This window comes from Callionymus lyra, chromosome 3 (genome assembly GCF_982586985.1).
Source record: "Callionymus lyra chromosome 3, fCalLyr1.hap1.1, whole genome shotgun sequence".
Classification (NCBI taxonomy): domain Eukaryota; kingdom Metazoa; phylum Chordata; class Actinopteri; order Syngnathiformes; family Callionymidae; genus Callionymus; species Callionymus lyra.
In genome coordinates, this window is record NC_141820.1 from 14,130,207 (window position 1) to 14,153,964 (window position 23,758).

The following is a 23,758-nucleotide window of genomic DNA, read 5'->3' on the forward strand; positions in this document are numbered from 1 at the left end:
AACAAAAACACAATTTACCTTATTAAATTGTGAGAATAATATGTTAGGTGATAGAATTTAAAATATATAATCTGTCACATTTAAGTATAATTTCATATTTAATAAATATAATATAACAAAAAAATACATATACACACAAAATACAGCATATATACAAATATATACATATATAAATATGTATATATACATATATATATATATATATATATATACAGTATATATATATATATATATATATATATACAGTCTATATATATATAGTATATATACAGTATATATATATATATATATATATATATATATATATATAACATAGTATATAACTAAACAATTACCCTTTATTTTAATAGTTGTATTTTGTTGTACATTAAACGATTCAATTTTAAACTAAAACCAATATATATACACACACAAACATATATATATATATATATATATATATATATATATATACAGCGTGTCCCAAAATAATGTATACACTCTTTGAATCGTTATGTCTTATTTAATTTATGTGTTTTTACTGGTAAGATTAATACAAGAGAAAGAATACATATTTAAAGTATTATTATTATTATTATAAGAGTAAAATATACCAAAAAACATAGTAAATTAATAATGTTGTACTCACTAAACTATATATATATTTTTTGTTGTTTAAGGTTAAAATTAAATCATTCAATACCTGAAAGAGATATGAGGTAAAACCACACTTTAAACTCATATCCTTTGAACAAAAAGTGGCCAATTTTAAATCCAGACACTTTGATCACGACTTCACAGAGAACCACACTTGAGAAGACTCAAGACATCTGTCTGAACCCTGCAATTAACCAAAGAAACAAAATTAACATGCTCTAGTCTCTTGAAAGAAACCCACAAGATTTTGATTCAAACATTTTATTAAAACTGTTGCCGGACAGTTTACAACAAAAAACTTAGAAGAAGTAATGTACAAGTGTGTATTTATAATATACAGTTCCAGATCTGATGATGGCAGGAGGTTGAAAAAAAACCAACGTTTTTGATTAATAAACTGATGTTTTAACACTGAAGTTTGTTTCAGTGGCTGTTAAATGAGTTGTAACGGCTTGATAAAAAACTTTGTATTGGTGTAAAAACTACAAAAACAGTTCATAGTTTCAGTTAAAAAAAACAAATCATGCATACTTCCCAAGGTATTTTACAGCTCTTCTGATTTTAAAATGTGTTTTAAAAAAGTTAAAAAAAAACATTTGTAAATCTTATAAACCCTGAATCCCCCAAAAAAGTGGCAGGCTGTGCTTTTTTAAAACAATAAAATCTGCCTCTTCCTACTCTATAAATATTAGCTCTTGGCTTCCATATAAAACTGTCATGTTCATATTCACACACAAGCAATATTAACTACAGATAAAAAACAATCTTTTTACTGTATGAAAATATATTTACATTATTCTTCACACTCCAGTTTTCTCCAGGATGTTCAGGATGTGGACTTTGTTATAGTAAATCTGGGAATAATGAATCTCTAAACCAGAGAGATCAGCGAAGGACAGCGTTTCAAATTCTTGTTTTTTTGTCGTCAAATGATTTTCACAGTTTAACTTTTGTATTTTCATCAAGTGTTTCTTAATCTTTTTGTTAAATGGACATTTTAGCACTTGCTAGGGTTACAAATACAATAATAAAAAGAGATTCCTTCATGGTTCAAAATGACTCTTTCACATCCGCACCACTGGACTTGAACTTGAAAACCCAAAATGTGACACAAAATAAGCTCCAACTTTAACCTGAGTGTCAAGAGAATAATAAATGAGTCCAGCTCTTCGATTGTGACTTTCCTTCTCGGAGTCCTTCCTGAGCTGACGAGGATTCTCACACCTGTGGGGGGTTATTCCTCCAGAATCATGGCCTCTTGGAAGGCCTCGATCCACCTGAAGAACAAAACAAGAAGAGTTAACTCCAGCACTATTTTAATGAGAAGGAATTGTTAAGAAATATGTGGTAATAGTACATGTTTTTGTCACTTTAACGCAGATAAGTTACATGTTCTGACTGTCATTCAACATTATTGTGAGCTATAGACAGGGCAGAAGGTTTAAAATCAGTTTAAAAGACAAAAAGAACACGGCAACTTTTTACATTTAAATATCGTTTCAACTCTTAAATGATATGAAATAACTGACTGAGAAAGTAAATGTACTATTTTACACAATAAGAAACTGTCAAACCCCAGTTTTCCTCCCAAGATAAACCAAACGTCCAGGTTTTCTTTAGCCTGTGTGGTAGAAATAAGAAGTCTGGTTGGTGTATTTACTCTCCCTTCCTGATTCAGTACGGTTTTCAGTAAGTTAAGGTTTAAGTGTGTATTATTTTTTTTATTATTTTTTTTTACAACACCTATGTAGATATTCACAGCATTGGTCCATTTATGTGTTGCAATTTAACCCCCAGTCACTAGATGGCAGCAGTCATCACATCCTATGCAGCTAAAGATAACAATGGTATCCTGCGAGATCTCAGCAGATACTGAGGACTAGAGGATACAGTCGTCTCCAGCTGCTTTTAAAGCTGATGTTTGGACATATTTTGGTTTCAAAACAAATGAAAGCAGTTATGACTTTGTCAAGACTCATGTGGTCTGTAAATTCTACAACGCCAGAGTCAAGTACTTGACAATACTACAAATATAGCCTTGTACATACTGTATCGTAATATATCGTTTTATCTGATTCTTGCCATTACACACCCCTACTTCTAATTAAAAAATCTAAAGCAAATAAAGGTTTTAATGTTTAAAGCCCTCACAGTTAATCAATAGAGAGAGGAAGAGAAGTCAAGTCACCTCTGTGCGGTGGGAATGTTGTCGGCTCTGAAGATGTAAAAAAGTGTGTTCTTATGGTACAGCTTGAACTGCATCTTCTGGGCCGGTCCGTTCTTCTCCTCTCTCAGGAAGAACCCCAGCAGAGGTTGACTCTCCAGAGCAGCAACGTCCTGGTCGGCAACACAAGCACACCACGGTTGTATTTGAGCAGAAATATTAAACAAACTTTGGTAAAACTGTGAAAGAAAAACTTCAGTCTGGTACCTCACTGGCAGCGTAGGTGTACAGAACCTTGTTCTTGATGACAAACCACAGCCTCTTCCACGGCTTCTTGATTCCTTTCGACCTGTTCAAGTAGCCGCTCATGGAGGAGTTCTCGGTGTTGGCCGACACCTGGGGGAGCATCACGTCAAACGGCTGCCAAAAGTGAAGTCGAACCTTCCCTCTGACGTACCTCTTTTAACGCGGCGGGAATCTTCTTCTGTTTTCTCGTGAAGGAAAACGCTCCGGGTTTGATGGGTGAGACGGACGTGGAGGCGCAGCGGTCACCTGAGGATCATGAAAGTATGAGGTGTGAGAGCTACCAGAACTGTGGGAGTCTTTAGGTCAATGGTCTCCAAATGAACTGGCTGGAGGCCAAAAAGAGGTCGAGTCTTATGGAGACTTGGTTAAGGAGTATTTGAAAAACATCTTTGACCAATTTAATTTATATTATGTTGTTTTTGTGTGTGGTTTCCCTGTGATTTGAAGTCATTTTTGTCTTATTTTATGTTATTTCACTTTTAGAAACGTTTTCCATTTTAACTATGTAATCAAAGATTTAGCAAATAATAATTACATTTGATGTGATGATATTTATTTCGTGTTTTTAAGTACAAACTGAATTTTTAATGATTTAATTAAACATTTCAAGCATTAAAATGTTGACATTTTTTAATTGAAATGTAGTTTTCTTTTCCCCAAGCATTCATTCATTACTTTTAATAATTGAATTAAATAATTATATATTGAAAGGCTGAAAATGTTTGTATTGAATAATTTAATTCAAAATGTTTATATTGAGAGGTTAATTTAGTTTCTTAAATAAATAAATGAAAAATCGAAATACCTTCAAAATGAATTATTTATTTATTTTATTTAGTTAGATATTCTAATTCCAAAATGTCTGAATTCCAGTTTTAGCTTTATAGCCTTTAAAATTCAATATAAAAAATGTTGCACAATTATACCCACATTTCTATAATCAATTTAAAAGACTACAGATTAAAAAAGAATTGAGATTAGAATATGTTAGTTAAATGATTAGAATTTGAAAATCAAATTAAACGTGTAAAGTAATGTGTAAGTTTAGTTGGTTAAAACAATTTAATAAAAAAATATTAAAATCTAAATATTCTAAAAAAAAACTGAACAAAATCAACCTATTAATAAATAAATATTTTAATTAAATATTTTTTTAATAATATAATAAAAATGCTTCTGATAGCACTGATTCCATATTTATTCCTTAACAATGTGACGTTGAATAAAAATGGAGTCCCTCGCTTTGCCTGGACTAGTAAAAACTCTGGTCAAATATCACCGCTTGAAGAACTCACTGTTTTCCTGGAGTTTGGTGAAGCAGTGGTCACACACTCGCGCCGGCTGGTTCTTCAGGTACTCCAGGTAGTACTTATTAGCCGAGCAGGCCTGGCACACCACCTGTCACACACACGTGCACATGGTTAGAAATAAACCATCTTGTTTATGTCGTAGGTTTGTCCAGACGGATGCAGACCTTGCCGCAGGCTCGACAGTGATGCCTCCTCCAGGTGAGCGTGAACTCACAGGTGCAGATCATACACATGGTCGCCCTCAGGTCTGGGATCCAGATCGGCGCTTTCGAGCCCAAGGGAGCTCCGCTGTCAAACACCACGTCCGCCTGAGAGGGACGACATCAGAGTGAGCGACGGCGTGTTAACAGAGAAAACCTCCCGCGGTGATTTCTCACCTCCTCCTGACTGCGACTGGATATAAAAGTTATTTTCTTCTTGGTGTGGTCGTCGATGGCCTTGGCGATGGCCTCCAGCCACTCGTCTCTTTCTGGTGCCGAGCTGCAGACAGAGGTTCAGGTTAAGAGACTAGTCGAGTATATAGAAATAATAGAATAGAAATATTTAAAGGATTAATTTAACATAGCAAATGTTGAAACTTTAATTTGTTTTTATATATTGTATATTATATATTGAAAATTATATATATATAAAATATTCATTTATTTAAAGGTTGATTTTTAAAAAAAAAATGTTTTGGAATATTTAAAAAAATTTAATGAATGGTTTATAAAAAAATTATATTTCTTTACACATTGATTTTCAAATTGTAATCATTTAACAATACATATTCTAAACTCCTTTTAATCATTATTATTATTGATCATTTAAATACATCTTTATTAAAATGAATATATAAATGTTGGTATAAAAGTGCTACAATTATTGTATTGAATTTAAAAGGCAAAAAGTTAAAACTGAAATTCAGACATTTTGTTTTTTGGAATTAGAATATAAATATAGATAACTAAATAAATAATTCATTTTATTACATTTTCTATTCATTTATTTGAATATAAACATTTAAATTCAATGATTTAACAAATTCCATTTCCGCATTTGAATATTATGTATTTCAATGTTTGAAAAAAAAACACTAATAAATATGAAATATGAAATGTTAAATATTAAATATGAAATATAATTTGCGTATATTGAAAGGTAGAATATTTCCTTTTAATAATTAAATTGTAAAAATTGTATATTTTCCAAACGGATGGATTAGTTTAGTTTTTTTGTGATACTCTAATTCTAATGAATAATAAATAATTCTTTCTTTTTTTTAATTAAAAAAAAAGAAAGAATTATTTTAAAGTCAATATAAAAAATACTACAATAGTGCTACCAGACAATACTAAGAATTCAAATAATAAATGTATACATTTTAGAATTAGAATATAAAACTTTTCGTGGTAAAAAATATAATTAATTTTGAAATAATTTAAAATAAAATATATGGAATGAAATTACTCAAATTTAACTGTTTAACACAGATATAATGACATTTGAATATTTAATAAATACAAGTAATTTAAAGAAATGTTGAATTCAAACATTCAATATTCTGCTGGCACTGAGATACTTCCATATGAGTATTTAATCACAGATAAGTGTATAATGTGGTCTGACCTGGCCGAAAGGATGAAAGAACGTTCGACGCTTTCGATGTTCAGCTCGTTCTGATAAGCCTCTTGGCTGGGCTTGCTCACCTGCAGGTCCACACAACAGTTATTTGGAGCACATGTGTCAAACTCAAGGTCACAAAATCAAATGAAACCACAAGACTCACCTTCATGCCAGCCAGAGGCAGGACACTGTTCAGTTTGTACTGACCCGACTGGTTCGGGGTCGTATACATGAGAGCGTCGTTGAACTGCAGCGACAAAATATATGAATATTACGACTGAAACTACATCATGATGATCAGAGTAAACTCACCAGGAAGAACACTCGCGGCTGCATGACCTTCCTGGACAGCTTCATCAAAGTTCCCTCCTTCAGGTAGACCTGCAGACAGTGAACCATTATTAAAAAGGTGAATCTTTTGAATCAACTTTTCATAAGATAAACCAATATAAGGCCCGACTTACTCTCCCAGGTTGAACGATCTCATGATGGCCGTTGAGACTGTACTGAATTTGCATCAGCTTCTGGAAGTTGTCCTTGAAAAAAACATCAAAGCATGAATAACAACAGAAAAATCAAGGTTACAACAACATAAGAGGAATATTCTTACTCCTTGTTTCATGATGTCGTTGGCATGGTTGGCCACCTCCTTCACGATGCTGAGGGCAGCTGAAATTAATAATGGACATTTTTAATCATGGGTTAATCATTTTTGGATGATTTAAAAATATTCTGTATCTCTTATAAAGTTGTTTGTTTTTATTTACTCTGGAAAGTCTCTTGAGGCACTTAAACATTTTTTATATATATTTGTTGTTATTAAATAAATTACCTTTCGTGTCCTTATAATCCTCCGAATCTTCGGACAGATTTTTCAGATAATCTAGAAAGAAAAACAACATTTTAAATCAACAGTGTATCAAAATGAAGCAGGATGTGTCGCTTAAAAGGTCAAACATTTTAAAAATATATAAATAAAGTAATGTGATTCGGATGTTTCAATTTTATTTATTAAACTTTTTCATAACTTCAAACAAGCATTAATTGACTTTATGTCATTTTAACTACAATTTTACTAATAAGATAAAACAATTACTAAAATTAATGCAGTTCATTATTTATTTAATTTTTTTTTTTTTTAATTTGACAGTAAGGATGTCATTCACAATTCTAGCACCAGTCAAGCAGGTCAGTTCTCACAGTTTTCTACGATTTACTTGCCATTTATTGTAGTTAGATTGGTACTGTTGAGCTAAATCTTAACATTAAAGATTGAGAAACTGTTAAACAAAGTTAGGACATTTTTTTTAAACTAATGGTAAACTTGCTAGCTTAGCTAGACGTTAGCTTAGCACGTCGCTAACTATGCTACCTGAGGTCATATTTAAAAAAGAATATTCTAGTCTCACTAAAGTTCTGGTGAAATAAATAACGTTTAAATTCGAATATCAAGACGAGACGCAATTAAAAGGTAAACATTACATATATTTTTTTAATGTTTCCAATTTGTTTTTTAAAATGGAGCACATCTGGCGCATATTATTTCATACAATAATGGAAAGGAAATGGCATAACCTTTTCGAACAAAGACATTAATTAAATTAAGGATTATAAATATTAAATTAATTAAAAGGAAATCCTGTTAAATAAGGAAACCACGTTGTATTAGTGTGTTTTGTTGTTTGCCGGCTCAGCCACTAGAGGGCAGCATACTAAACGACGATTTTATTTAAACCGATGTGTTTTTACTAAAAAAAATAAAACTTGGAGTGAAGCTTATCAAAACAGTGAGTAAGAGTCCAAACCTGTGAGCAGCAGCTGATATTGAGGGATTCTCTGCACCGGCTTCAGCAGGTAATGCTTCAGAGCTAGACTGGCACACCTTGCACTCGTCTGAATTGACAAACAAAAAGAGCATTTACTTGCACTTCCCTCTGGCAGTTTGACATGTTCTCACACTAATATACAAACAACTCATACAGAGTAACATCAAGATTGAACTGCTATCAAGAAACAGTTTGAATAGCGACCTTATTAAATTAGATTGAATTCAATTTGCGCCGAAATAATCGGGTTTATTTACTTCAAACTCTCTGACAACAGCAGCAAACGCAGGGTTCTTCCTGCACTGCTCGTCCAGCAGAGCCACGTTGTTGTCAAACTGACGGATGTAGGTGGAGTACATCTTCAGGTAAGGCCCCTTCTGGACAAAGATGTCCGACAGTCTCTGATGATCCCCCCTGTGGTCAGAAGGAACGGATGGTAAATATTCTTAAGACCATTTTTTTCCATCATCAGGGAGGACTCGTACCAGTGAGCCACTCTCTCCTCCAGCTCCCTCAGCAGGTCTCTGTTCAGCTGGTACAGCTGTGGAAGATAGTAGAGGATCTGGGAGAGGATTCGCTCCTCCACCACCGGCTTCCCGTTCTGACGTGTCGCCGTGGCGACGGCATCCCTGAAGTCCTGCGAGAGCACAGAAGCAACACAAAGGTGAGGAAGAAGTTGATAGTTTACACCAATACTATTTGAAGCAGCAATATGAATATATATATGATTGAATTATCATTTAAAATCAAACTTTACATTTTTCTTACTGAAGGAAATGTTTTGTTTTTAAGCATTGAATTCTTTTTTCAAATCATTTAGTTCAATAAGGTTTTTAAAAATACAATTATTGGATTTAAATTATTTTTTACAATTAGTTTGATATAAGAATTAAAAATGTTGGATTTATTGTAATAAGAAAAATAAAACTATTCAAAATATTTATTTTATTTATTATTTCAAAATATCAAAATATTTCAGTTCAATTATTTACAAAAAAAAAAACTTAAAAATAATGATTTAATGCTTTTAAAAAAAATCAACATTTCAATTAAAAAAGAATCCAAGTTTTAACATCAGAAAGTTAAATTCAAACACTAAATATTCTGATATATATCTCTATTTCCATACAACACCAACATGTTACGTGTAAAGTTTTCTGAACATGAAATTGTCATACGTTTTTTTGAGCATTCAAAAAATAAAAAAAACAATACAAAAACAGTTTTAAAAAAGAGTAAAAGTTCATCCTAAAGTGACGTTATAAAAGATTTAAGTTACCATGGTCACTTGCTATACCTCATTTTCCTATTTGCACAAGATACTACACATTTAAATATTATAATATTGTAGTAAGCTGCAGTCAGGACTGCAAAAGCTCCTTATAATTGTCCATTGTGATTTATTTGTACATCAGTTACAATTTACCGAAACCACAGAACTTATTGGGAGGCACTAATCACAGCAACCTACTCACTTATAGTGACAGCATAACTCATAAACAGTGAACTTCCATGTTCCCTTTCAACTCTCTGCTCCATTTAGTGTTAGCTTTAAATTCTACGTCTATATTGCAAAGTGATTGACAGCTGTTATTGGTTAGCTGGGCGGCAAAGCATTGTGACAGTTATTGAGAGTGTTGTTGAGAGAGATGGCGAATCATGTGCAGTGTTGAATTTGAAAGTTCAAATAAATGTTAATTTTAAACGAGTGAAAATTAAAGGATCACTTGTTCGAGGATTTCGTTTAATGTGGGTAGTTTTCCCGAAAGTGACCCGAGGGATTTGTCTCTGGCCATGTGGTCACAGCCCGCATGTGAATCCGTTTACGAAACAAGAGGAAGGATCTTGTTGGGCCGGTTTCCCCGTTTTACCTTCCTGTACGTGCATTATAAAAAATACGTCGAAATATTACATAGTGCGACTTTAAAAAAAAAAGAGGTGAGTCAGGACTGTTGAGTCAGAGTCGCTCCACCAGGAAGGAAGAAGCCGAGGCCATGTGAGAAGCCATCAAAGCGGAGATGGACTTGTGTCTAATAAAAGAACTTCTCTCCCAACTTCTAACTGAGATAGCAACATGCTCACGGCGAGCTACTTTTAACGCGCAGAGAAGCTTGTTAACACGCAGGAGCAGAAGGACTGGCCACAACTATTTACTCACGGACGGCCCACGCAGGCCCTCGCACACTCACTAACACACTGGCAGGATTGTGCTGTGTGTGTCTGGAGGTCGTCTCCGCGGCCCGAGGAAGCAGCTGTTGCTTGGCCCGGTTGTCAGCGGATATAGAAGAATGTGAGTTGACCTCTTTTCTTAGACAGAGTGGTCCGACCCCCTCGTCAGTAGCCATGTTTTCTATAGATCCTGTGCTAAAATCACGCCCGGGGACTAGACAGACAGGTGGAACCTTGACCTTTCGGGTGTGGGCAGTTTGAACCCGCTCACCTGGCACGAGGAGCCCAGATCTACAGGATCATGATGAACGATGAAGGCAAACACTGACTATATGAACATATTGATAAACACAACATTTGTTCACTGACGGGAAACTGGGACATTCCATGTAACCAGTCCGGTTATTGAAAGCATGGCCTTTTTTTATGTTGTTTTAGTATTATTTAAAAAAAATTTTTTAACAAAAGGTAGAGTTCGTATTTATTGAATAATTAATTTGAATAATGTGTACATTTTTTAAATACCAAGTTACTTTTCAGCTACATTCTACGGCGCCATATGATTGTCTGAGCTGTCGCACGATTGGCTGAAAGTTTGTAAGTAGCTCAGTACTATTTTGGTATTGCCTGGTGGCACTTTTATACCAACAGTTTTATTTTATTGAATTAAGACAATTTATTATTTAATTATTGAAATTACAATATGAAACTCTATGTGTAAAACTAATTTTGAAAAATATTTTTTGTATAAATGTAATTACACATTAGATTCCAATATATAAATAATTAAATACAATTAAACAATATCTATATATAAATACATATATATACATATATATATATATATATTGTCATTCCTAAAATTGTGGCCTTTATTCTAGTATAGTATAGAGTATATAGTATAGAGACAACACTCTACAACAAGTCTTTCAAGCAGGTTCCTAAGTTAATGTGATTTATCTATTATCACTTTTATCTAGACAAGATCTATCTATCTATCTATCTATCTATCTATCTATCTATCCATCTATCCATCTATCCATCCATCCATCTATCACATGGACAACAATATTTGTATATATATTACTTCTAGTAAAATCAGTGTGATAGTGTCAAAACATGTAAAGTAAAACAAACAAAGCAACACCTGAAAACAATTAAAATATATAAATGTCATTTTAAAAAACAACTCTTGAAAAGTTGAAGCATCCTTAAATATATATTATACATAGTCGATAGCACAGCACAGCTTTGTCATGTGCTAAAGTGAGATTAGCATGAGGCTACTGTGCTGTGCTACCGACTATGTATAATATATATTTAAGGATGCTTCAACTTTTCCAGAGTTGTTTTTTAAAATATATATATAGTATATAGTATAGTATATATTACTATTTGATTCTACAGCCACTATTTCTATTTAATTGCATTAGTTATATTTGAATTAATTCATAATATGATAATATCCAAATTTCATACTTGACATTATAGTAATAATATATATTATTAAAATTATCTCTATGTATTTCTGCTTCAAAACCCTTTTCACAGGAAAGATTTTCAGGCGTTTTTTTTTCATAGATAATAAAAAACAAGCAACCAAGCTCCTTGAAAGGTTAAAATGAATTAATACACAAAATTAACAATAATTACTGGTGTTATCTCTCTCGTTAAATATTTATAACTTACTGTGTTGAAGTGTTTTCATTTAGAGCAAAGGTTAGTTTTAAAATCTGCTGATCCTGTAGTTATCTCAATTAGCCTTAATGTTGGCAATATTAGAATAATCTGAATTAAAATATTCACTTGTAAACAAAAACATGATTATTTAAATGTACCAATTTTAAATTAAGATTTGTTGTCAAGTCATATTTCACACTAAGAGACATAAACACAGTCATTTGGAAATTATTCAAGTTTTTTTTTCCGTCCACAGGCAGCCCATAAATAGCACAAGCAACGTACAAAATACTCCAAATTGTCATACGGACTGTAGCCAGGAACACTATCTATGACAACAAACCATATGGAAGATTGTCAAGTAAAAAGAAAAATCTTAAAATGAGTCAAAAGCTCATCTGTTTGTTCGGCAGATGGAAAATCAAACGATGTTGGAACAAACAGTGCAGATGCATCATCAAACACTTACTATGTGTAGGAGTTTCAGGACGTCCACGAACCTGTCAGAAAGAAAAAGGTTTTACTAATAGAACAAAAAACAATATCAAAAAAACGATTTAGGTTCCACCTACACTTTCTCCGAGCTCATGATCTCCTGAGCGATGTGCACCAGCTTCTTCCTCTTCATCTCATCCTCTTGCTGGAATAAAGAAGTCGAGTTAAAAAAGACGCTACAATCACCAAGAACACGGAGAAGGTTCCCCTTCGTCCACCTACAGCGTAGAACACCATGATGAGCATCGGCGGGAGAAACCATGAGGAGTCAGCTGCTGACACTCGTAAACAAGCTTCACCGGAGAGCCTCACTATTCAACCCTCCGGTCTCTGATGGAGTGTGTGGTGGAATGGTAATGGGGGGGCGGTTCTTTTTTGGCGACTCAATTTGGACACTGTCCTTGCCCCCCCCCCCTCCAACACCACCCCTCTTGACTAAATGTCTCCGGCCGAGTTTCGAGTGGTATCACGCAAAAGCACTGACGGCACTGACGGTATCGCACGACATGGTCTAATCATTGACCGGGCTATTCTGGTCTCTCGCTGAGCCCCCTTCTGTGTTTACTCTCGAGACCCCTTTCAACAGAGGCGGCAGTGACATACGACCGGCACACTCGAGATCGGTCCATCGCAAACTACAGCCCCAGTAACCCCAAGTTCACCTTTAGAAATATGAGCTCCAGCGACTGTAAATCAACATTAAAGGGTAGAATTCTCTGTGATCTTCGGCACGGCTTCAAAAACAACTTACAGGTTCAATTCCCTCTCGAGTTAGAGCTGCAAATTGAGACATTGACGAGGCATGTTTATAAATATTTATTCATAGATGGAAGGGGGTCAAGGGTTTTTAGAGGTCAAAGAAGGCATTAATAATCATATAGATTGATGGTTATAAAATGCTAAATAGTCCAGAGCTCAGGTTTACCTTTTCAGTTTGCTTATTTATTAGAGGTGTAAGAAAAACATCCATACACTTATATTAATATTTTTCAATGATGCTGTGTTGATATTCAACTACATTCTATTGATTTTTCTCTTTGGTTTTAAAATCATACTATATTTCCATCATAGTTATTTATGGTTTATATATCAATAAAGTGTGTCTAAAATAAAACAAAATAAATAGAAAAGATTTTCATAGCGTAACAATTAGGATATTCAATTCTGTGTTGCAATTACACTTCATTAAGTCATTTACTTACTAAACGGACAGTAAAATCTAGTGATGACTGGGGACAAGAGGATACAGCCGACTGTTTGGGCGTATTTTGTTTTCAAAACAAAAGTTAAAAGTCATTAGGTATGTAATTTCTACCAGCGTCAAGTACTCAGACAATACTACAAATATATCCTTGTTCCTACTGTATTGCAATTTGTCTCAATATATGGTTTTATAGGACCTGTATTACACACCCTTAAAATTCATGTCATAATTTCTTGCCATTTTTTAAATGCCATAAATATCAGCAAACAATCCTGTAACCGTCAAAGGTTGATGCAGAAGGAAAAAATGTAGTTATAATATAGTAAATAACTTTATTTTCAGAGTGCCTTTCACAGACCAGGGTCATATACACCCAGCCATTCTTATTCAGACAAAAGATAAATAAACAAGTAAAGTAATGAACAACAGTAAAATACTAACTCTATATGGGACCATCTGGGCGTTGGCTGAGTCAGTGTTATGGTGAGATGCATTTTTTAAGAATTTAATTCGATTTTTGTAGGAGGTTCTATTTCATTTTCATTCATTTTGTAATTATAATCAGTACTATATGAGTAGGTCAGTCATCTTTTAATGTCTTTTCTCTGTCTAATTTTATGGAAATCGTAATAAAAATGCAATCATCAAATGGAATTTTTTTCTCGCAACAGTTACTACAATAACAAGCTATAGGTCTTTGTCAGTATGAATTTATAACCAAAAAGTTTCACCTGTTTGTCCACCACATCCAGGTGCTCCTTGCTGGAGGTGGAGCTGTCGTCTTCTTCATCTGAGCTGTGGATCTCCTCGGCTTCCGAGTGGACGTCCCGCCTCGGCCAGTCACTGTCGGCCAAACAATCACCGTGAGTCTCGTATCACAACATCCGGGAAGATGTTGACATGTTGTTAGTCAAGGGTGTGTTGAAGAAGTTGCAAAACAAAACTTTTAATTCACCTGGTTGCTAAATAGAATGACTTGTGCATGTTTGCTTCTAAGAAGAGGCAGAGCTACCTCAGTGTTTTAGTTATAGAAAATACGAGAGACTCCAAAATAAAGAGAGGTTAAACTCAACAGGAGGAATCGGTCGTGAATACGGATCTCAGGGTAATTTGATTTCATGTCCTAATATGCCGGACATGTTGCTGCCCACTCGACCTGCACAATCCACCTTAATCAGATCTTGTGTTTCGCAGCACGACGTGCTGGATCATGGCCCGACGACCACAAGCACCGACATGTCTCCATGTTAATGTTTGCATCTTAAGTGTTTTACGCTCGTCACACACAACCTGAGGAAGATCTACGGTCTCTATGAAAACTGGGTCAGACGGACCTTTACAGAAGTTTATCAGTGACATCAGAACATTGAATGGTTTTTGAACCTTGAAACTTTTGAAACTTTTAATCATTAATTTTTTGCCTTTCATTATTTTTTTTTTAAGAATTCAATCATTTAAATCCTCAACTAATTTTGGAAAATGTAAACTTTTGAAAATAAATAACATATATATTCTTCATACATTTACACTGTTTAATATTCTAATTCCAATTATTTAAAGAATACATTCTCAGCTTATTATTTTATATTAAAATTAAATAAAAAAAGGTATTATAATTTAAAAATATTGACTCTAGAATTTTTTTATTTTTTTTATTATTGGAATTAAAATATCAAACTCAAACCCAATCATTCATTTTTTTAATAATTTTTTTTTTTTTAATCAGGCACGTTTATAACAACATTTAGTAAATATATTTTTTGATTATGGAAATTAAAATGTCAAAATGTAAGAAATGGGTTTTTATTTTGAAAAAAAAACAATTACTGCAAAAACAAATCAGGCTTTTTCAATACAAAATGTATAAAAATAAATTATTAAATAAGTACAAATTCAACCTATTCATTTAGAAATGAATGATTCAATTATAAAAATTAAAAAAATAATAGCTTGAACCTTTGTATGTTATCTCAGGTTCAAGGTGACCTGAAGGCGCTAAAACAAATGTAATTGTTTTATTTTGACACCGAGATATCGCTAAGGTTAAAAACCCGACAACATCTCAATAAAAGATTCACAATTTCAACATTTGAAATGTTAAATTCAACCATTCAATATTAAATACCATCCACCGCCCGACCTTCTCTCACACTTCCTCTCTAAAGAGTATTTTCATTGGTCCAGTTCAGAGACAGAGTTGCCACTTGTTCACAGCTCAGTGTTCCAAACACGAGGAAGATTCTAAACACTTTACATAGCAGCTGGAATTGTTAAGGAAGCGACATCCAAATTGGTTTAACGCTTGATTTCACACGTTTGCACCACGGCTGTCCGTGAACTACAGCATTCAGAGCTCTGTGAGAAAATAAACAGTGAACGAATCTATGACAGCGAGGCTTCCAAGTCTCAGCTTTTACCAAGTAAACACAACCTGAGTGGAATATTAATGGAGTGTGGAAGTGACACAGTGTTTTTCTGAAGCTGAAAACTATCTATATATATTCTGAACATTATTCTACTATCTTACTTATATGGGAAGTTAGTGGTTCGATTCCAAGTAAGGTCGGTGTTACTTCTAGTCTACATTTTATGCTTGACTAACATCCAAAGTCCCAACTTTGTAGAATGTCATTCAAAACAATTGAAAATAATTTTTATGAAATAGCAAGACAAACACTAGTGAAATACACAACGATGGCAGTAGGCTGCAACGCAGTGTAAAAACGGAATTATCTGGTATGGGGCAACCAAATGTTAAATGTCTTGCTCATGGACACATCAACATAAACGCATTCTTTGTGGCCACTCAGCATTTCCTGATGGTGACTTATTGTATCGTCTATGATAATGTATGTTTCAGTGAACGTCTGGTGACAAAGACAAAGTAGAAGCAGGTTTGAATCTTGAAAGTTTACCAGTGTGAGCCATTAGTTTAATACTTTTTTAATTAGTTTTAACTTTTACGGTTAGAGCCCTTAGGCTCAGTCCCTGGTGTTTAATACTGTTTCTTGTTGCTTTAAAAAAAAAAAGTGTTTTTTTTAACACTGTTGTTTGATCCCACATTTGGTAGTAGATGGAGAAACAATCTGAACTTTACAATCATGTGTATAAAATAACAAAAGAACAAATAACGACAACTATAAAAGCACTATGACGGCATATACCTCAGCCAAAGTGCTTAATAAAGTAAACTTTAAAGTAGAAGTTGAAATAACTTTACTTGATACTAGAAGAATTGCACTTCCAGAAGAAAGTGCAGTATTAACACTGACGCTGAATCTGTGAACTGAAATGATTGAAAGTATTTCATTAAAATTCAAAGAAAACATGAATCCAAAAGTGAAATAATGACATAAAGGAAAAAGACAAATGTGAAAAAGTTGAAATTAAAAAAAGGTCAGAGGAGGAGAAGAAAAATAAGAGGAGAAGAGAAGAGAAGTGAAGAGCAGCAGTAGTAGTAATAGCCATAGAATTAGAAGTAATAGTAGTAGTAATTGGAGTAGAAGTTGAAATAGTAGTAGTAGTAGTAGTAGTAGTAGTAGTAGTAGTAGTAGTATGAGTCATAGTAGTAGAAGTAGTAGAAGTAGTAGAACAATAATTAGAAGTCGTAGTAGTAATTGGGGTAGAAATGTAAACAATAGTATTCGTAGTAGATTCATCTGTAGAGAAGTAGTAGAAGTAGTAGAAGTAGTAGAAGTAGAAGTGGAAATAGTAATAGTAGTAGTACAAGTAGAAGTAGTAGTAATGGTAATAGAAGTAGAAATAGAAAGTAGTAGTAGTAGTAGTAGTAGTAGTAGTAGTAGTAGTGGTACTAGTTGTAGTAGTAGTAATTGAAATAGAAGTAGAAGTTCAAATAGTAGAAGTAGTAGTAGTAGTACTAGTAGAAGTAGCGGTAGTACTAGTATAGGAAGCGGTAGTACTAGTAAAAGCAGTGGTAGTAGTTGTAGAAGTTGTAGTACTAGTAGTAGTAGTACTAGAAGTTGTAGTACTAATAGTAATAGAAGAAGTAATTGAAGTAGAAGTAGTCATCCCTCATTCCATTATAACGTTTCCCTGGAAATTCCCTTTAAGTACTATTGAAAACTTAATTTGCTGACTAACTTCTTGAGAAAGACGTTGTTAATGTTAAGTCAGGGTTAATTCAACAACAGATGTTTTTGTTTACAGAAAAAGGTGTTTGTAAGCAACTTAAAATAATCATAAATGACAACGTGAACTTCAACATTTTAACATGAAGCGTAAGAATGTACCAAGAGTGTGATGTCAGTGTTAGATGTATTGAAGTTATTGATCCTGACTTTGACAGACGACTCCACCTCTAACTCCTAACCTCACCTACACACACACACATAACTCGTGACCAGAGCTAAAAGATACACTCATAAAATATATATTTCACTCTCTCAAGGCGGGCAAAGTCAGTTTTAATAACCTTGAAACGTCGGAGTATTGTGCGCCGACTTTCTCACGAACGGTAGAAAAAACCCGCTGATGAGGTTAGAAAAAGGCCAAACACATGTGAGGGAGGACGAGAAGAGAGTGGAGGAGGAGCTGCGCCGGTGGTTGCTCGGCATTTATTTTCCCTGTTCTAGAGAGCCGTGCGGCGTTTCTGCGATTCTCAGACATTTCCTGCCCTGACCGCTGAAAATAACCCACAGGAAAACGGGGCCGACCGGCTTCACTTCAATACTCTGCTCCGATTCAACGCCGGCGGCTGAAGCGCTGACGTCGGCGTTCGGTTAAAAACACACAGAGCTGAAGTATCACCTTCGCAGCTGCTCACACACCTGCCCTCAGGACCGCCTGAACGTGGGTCATCCCTCCGACATGTATGACACGAATACACATGATGTTGTGTTGTACTTTGACCACTTTCCTGTTTCCTACTCAAATGTTTATCAAACCCACGTTAAGAGTAAACAGCAACGGTCGTTCGATCCCATCCTCCCTGACGTGGTCGCAAATAACTCCATGACTATCGTAGCGAGAACAAAGGAGTAATAATAGTTTCAAGTATGGAAACCATTTCCTCACTGATTACATCAAGACACAATAGTTTACACACAATACATTGTAAATGTCACTCTTTTCTTTGGATTCTTATTTTCATTCTTTTGTGATTGCATTCTTTTCATATATTTATTTTTGTTTTTACAACTCTCTGAATTGCCCTTTAATAATACAAATACATACCACAAATTGTAGCTGACTAAATTTAAACAAAAGGATAAATGTTTTTAATTAATCTTAAGAAAAACAATTGGCTTTTATCCAAGCAAACATCTGTTTGTATTCTTCTTGCTATTTTATACCCTTAATTTAGTCTTAAGTCATGGTTTAATATGTTCTTAATCGTCTTGTTATCTTTTTTTTATTGCTCTAGTCCGTTGTATTTTTAGTTTTATGAGCTTTTTCGCAGCCCTTAGTGGCCAAAGTTTGTTGTTTTTTTAATGTCGTCATGAATAAAAATGGTGGGATACAAATAAACATAAACATAAAGTGTAATATAACTAACTTAGCAGGTAAGTAATTAAGCTAGTAAGTAAGTAAGTAAGTAAATAATAGTTATTCATAAAGCGCCTTTTTAGACGAGGGTCACAAAGCGCTTTAACAATCAAAAACAAAACACAGTAAAAAATATATACTTTAAAAGACCAAGACACATAAGACAAACACAGGAGTCCCAGAAAATCGTTTAGCATTTGAAATACCATTAAAAAGTGAATAACTTAATTGGACATTGGAGTCGTGTACAATCATAACTTGCACAACACACAACAGCTGGTTCTGAACCACAGAGAGTGACAAAAGATGATCTATGGATCCAGATAATGATTCACAATGTTAGGGAACTTTTTTTTACTTCGCTTTATCATTAGCGTCTCTGACGTTTTGCCTCGAGCCAACACAGTTTTTCTGTGTTTTTCCATATAAAATGACCCCCTTGGCAGAGGTATGTGCTGTTTCATTGCTTTAAAATAGACATTAATGGTCATATTATCCAAATGTATAACTTTAAATCATCAACCACTATTTAGAGGTAGCTTAAGTTATGAACACAAGTACACTTCTTTACAGCAGTTAGTGTCCCTTATTGCTTCAAAACACACTGTAAAAAGTAAGAAAAGAAGTAAGAAAGAATAAGAAAAGTTTATCTGAAAATGAAGTTTTGATAACTTGGTACCTGTCATCGCCATCCTGGCTTCCGTGATAAGGATCCTGGACCTCGTAGATGTCCGTGTCGCTTCCATCCGCGTCATGAGGCCAGCCCATGCGTGCTCCGTGAAAAGGCAGGTTCATATATTCCGGGATCTCCTCGTACAGAGGCACGTTCTCGTACTCCACCGAACCGTCTCCGCTCTCCCCGCCGTTGTCGGCCTCGTCCGTGCTGCCGACGGGCCAGCTGTTCCCCCTGCGGGTCGAGTCCACGCCGGCGGTCCCGTCGAAGGACTGCACACTCTTGCCCAGCAGCTTCGGCAACATCTTGACCGGCATCTTGAGCTCCAGCAACTTCCGGAACGAGAGGCTTCTCTTCTGCGAGCGGGTCGCCAGGTCGGCCGCGGAGAAAGACTGCGCCCTCTGTTTGCCCCCCAGCGCCGGGGCTCGGCTCTTGGGGGGCATGCTGCTCCTGGTGGGCATCTGTCTGCTGAAGAAGGTCATGCAAGGTCGGGAGAAACGCCAGGCGGTCCTTTCCTGTGGAGGGGACGGCAGGTCTCTCATGGGGGTGCTGCCGTGGTGAGGTGGTGCGGGAGGGCAGATGGGGGGCGGAGGGGGTACGGGGAGGCTGTGTCTTTGAGGTTTCCTCGGCGGCGGCACCCTCATCAGATGCGAGTCCTCGGCCGAGAGCGTCATCAACGAGCTCCCGAGAGGCAGCTGGCACCCGAGCTTGATCTGCTTCGGGAGGCTGTGAGTTACGGGGTACCGCTTGAAGTCCCCGTACCCGTCCTCCTCGTCCTGCTCCAGGAAGTGCCCCCCTTTGCTGGCGATCGTGGATTCCGCTTGGGACAGAACGCTCAGAGAGTGAGACGAGTTTTTGTTGAGCGTCGGCCTCTGAAGTCGGGGCGACAGAGACGTCTGGCGCGGAGGGGGAACCGGAGCGTCGGGCTCGTCGTACCCCACGTCCGAGTCCGGTTGGGAAAGATTGTTGTCGCTGGAGTGTCGTCGTAGATCGTCGGTACCGAGAGGCGGCTCTTGCCGCTCCGCCGCGTTCTGATCCCGAGCACCGCCCTCCACACGGTCCTGCCTCACCAGGACCGGCTTCTTGAACCTGCGAGGCTGAGGGACCGGTAGTGGTTTACTCGGGGCCGTAGGCACTTGCGAATCGAAACTTTCTTCCGGGAAACTCTCCGGAGACTCGCGTGACGGGAGACTCACGACCTCGCCGTCGAAGCTAGAGTCCGCTTTATCGGAGTTCTCGCTCTCCGTGCTACCGTCAGGCCCCGATACAGAACCGGTTTGAAACAAATCCGGGGGGTCGTCGGCCGAAGGGATGCTCTCCGGTCCGTCCGCACTGCCCTCTGCATCTTTGTTGGAACCTAAATGTCTTTGTCTCTGGGGTTTGTCCCGTGTCTTCCTGTTGGCCCCTCGACCATCGCCCCCTTCCGAAGCCACTTCTTCCGACTTAACGTCCGATTGCAGTTGCCGGGTCGTCCCTGTAAATCCTTCCGTACAAACGCCATTACTCGATTCGTCCTCGTGCAAAATATTCCCATCGTCATTCCCGTTTTCCAGATAGCAGCACTGCGAACAGTCCTGAAGTTCAGAGGAACAGATGGGAATGATGTAATCCGATTCCCGTTGGTCCGACTCCGATAGAATCCCATTCTTAGAGTTTAAAAGCGACAGTTTGTCCTGGAGATGCTCGTCCTGGTCCTGAGATATCGTCGGCGGACCGCTGCGTCTGTGAAGCGAAGCCGAGGACGCGGATTTGGGGATGCATGGTTTCGGGGCGACGGCCGGTTTGGCCCTCTTGATGGTGGCGGGGGAGGGTTGGGAGCTGGCGGGGGAGAGGGGGAGCACACCTGGTTTCGGAGCGATCGGCGGGGGACAGGGTTTGGTGGTGGAGGCGGGGAGCTTCGGCTTGGGAGCTAAAGGAGGCTTCTTCACACCTGAGGAAAAAGGATAGAAGGTGTTACATTCATTTTCGTGTTGATTTTAAGTCATCAAGTACATCCCAAAAGCGTCTTTCATTATCCACCCATTAAATGTTGACACAGACAGCTGTCAGCTGCAGCTCTCGGGGCAAAGGTCAAGCCTGGCATTTGGACTATATCGACTGTCAACCCTGACTGAGGTGAATAATCGGCAAAACATACATTGGTAGCCCATGATACATGTAGTATAACAAGCTTTTTTCCCCCTATTTTATTAATTGATGTGTTTATTAAGGACTTTGAAAGATGAGACAATTTCAATCTTTAACACGCACATTTTTAATTAAAATTGATAGAATCTTTGTCGAAACCATAGAATAAATGAAAATAGTTCAAATATGCCCAACATTTCTGGTATTCTATTCTTGTGAGTTGACTATTTTATATAAAAACAACTTGCTTTGCTTGTCTCAAAGGTTCTATATTGACTTGAAATATTTTTTAGCTTTTGCGGTGATACAAAACAAATAAAAAACAACAACATCTGCTTCACGACTAAAGCAAAATGTCATTGAAATGGTTACTATTTCTGTCTCTAGTCTATATTTCTTATCTACCATCAGTCTATATATATATATATATGTATATATATCCATCTATTGTAATTTATTAATTTATTTGAGCATTACTTATTATTATTTAATAAAACAACTAAAGTCAGACAGACTATTTATATTCTGGACACATTTCAGCTTGTATAACTGAAACAGTGTAAAACAAGCTAATAGCATTTATTCCTAAATTATTTGGCTCCACAAATATACAGTTTGTGAAGTTTAAACTAAAATAAAAATGTTTAAATAACCACAGAAACTTTCCACAATCTTCAACTGACTTAATTGTTTTGTATTGTTGTAGCTCATTCATGTAAATGATGTCCCATATTTTTTACGACGTATTTTAACGAAAATAACGAATATCGTGTGTTATATAACTGTGTTATTACAAAGTAAAAAAAAACAGGATTGTATTTCTTTAAAAAAAAAAAGATTCTGGGCCACATTTTCCACTCTAGATGAGTTTTTGCTGAACCAACACCACGAGCGACCGAGTCATCAACCGGATGTTTCCGAGAGAGCCAACAACCTCAAACCCCTTCACCTCAGCGGTGACCCCTTTGGATTCATCCATGCAAACATGGCGTGAATAAAGTCCAAACACTAATCTATCTTCTCAAATACTTTTGTTTTACAAATTATGCTTTTTTTTTAAGAGCAAGAGCCGGTAATAAGAAAGACTAATGTATAAATATAAGTCTCTAGATGGTTGTTTTCATGATGCAAACTATTCACCGATGTAACGAAAGCAAAACATGTGCAAAACCTTATGTTTAACTTAGTTTTAAATGCTGATAAATCGCTTTATTTTATAGTTATAACCGTAGTTTGGTGTGATGCTACCAATGGCCATGTCGCGGAGCTGAACCCATCGTTTCGTCCAAAAACAAGACACAAATACTTTGCTTTTTGTTCTTAATAATAACATTAAAAGTTGACTTTCCAACAACAACCGCATCGGATTCTCCGAACCCCGCGTCTACGGACGGGTTCTTCTCCACGCATCCATGGACAGATGTTTTAAGACAAAGGATTCCACTCGCTCCAGCTGCAACAGTCGCTTCTCAAAACAGCAGCAAAAAGAAAAGTTTGGAAAAGTTGTGGAGGCGTTTTTTGAGAGTCTATTCAAACTGTGGTCACGTTGTCCCTTTTATATCCCGTTTGAAGGCTGTTATTTGAAAACTGTAATTAACTGTGGCTGTTGTAAAAATAGAGCAGATGTTTCATTACAAAAAAGTGCCATCTCTTTCTTTAAAACGACACTTTTATCATTATAGTTTCGCTTCATCCGTACAGTAAATACACTTGAATATACTTTACACGTTACAAACCTGCGCTCATGACTCCCGACTGGCTCCCTTCTCCATGAGTAAATTCACTTTCAATGGAATTTCGTGAAACTATCCTTCTTTCTCTTCATCGACATAACTGCAAATTTACAAGCTCCACGGAGAGGAAGGAAAACAGGAGGATCCACGGCCCATATCCGTTATCTCGTGAGCACCGCCGCGGACAAACTCTCCGAATCTGTTGCTTTTTCCATTTTCCTAAAGTTTTTTTGGCCGCGATGAGCTATCCAAATATCAAGCGACCGGTAGTGGAGGGATCTACTTCCGGTAGTTATCTCCAGTTCAAACAGTTATTGACTTTGAC

General features: G+C 36.3%; 1 protein-coding gene across 1 annotated transcript; it reads right to left on the reverse strand.

Moving 5' to 3' along the window:
• Positions 1-881: 881 nt before the first annotated feature.
• Positions 882-23,625, reverse strand: fgd6 (FYVE, RhoGEF and PH domain containing 6). The gene is made up of 21 exons (XM_087786551.1): positions 23,437-23,625; positions 19,580-21,503; positions 14,127-14,238; positions 12,269-12,336; positions 12,166-12,196; positions 8,333-8,484; positions 8,105-8,261; positions 7,827-7,914; positions 6,854-6,904; positions 6,632-6,690; positions 6,486-6,557; positions 6,334-6,402; positions 6,185-6,268; positions 6,025-6,104; positions 4,794-4,896; positions 4,581-4,724; positions 4,402-4,504; positions 3,258-3,352; positions 3,068-3,196; positions 2,825-2,973; positions 882-1,913 (listed from the first exon to the last, which is right to left on the reverse strand). The coding sequence occupies exons 1-21, from the start codon at positions 23,444-23,446 to the stop codon at positions 1,871-1,873; spliced, it is 3,723 nt and encodes a 1,240-aa protein (XP_087642677.1). The 5' UTR covers positions 23,447-23,625; the 3' UTR covers positions 882-1,870.
• Between the last annotated feature and the right edge of the window lie 133 nt (positions 23,626-23,758).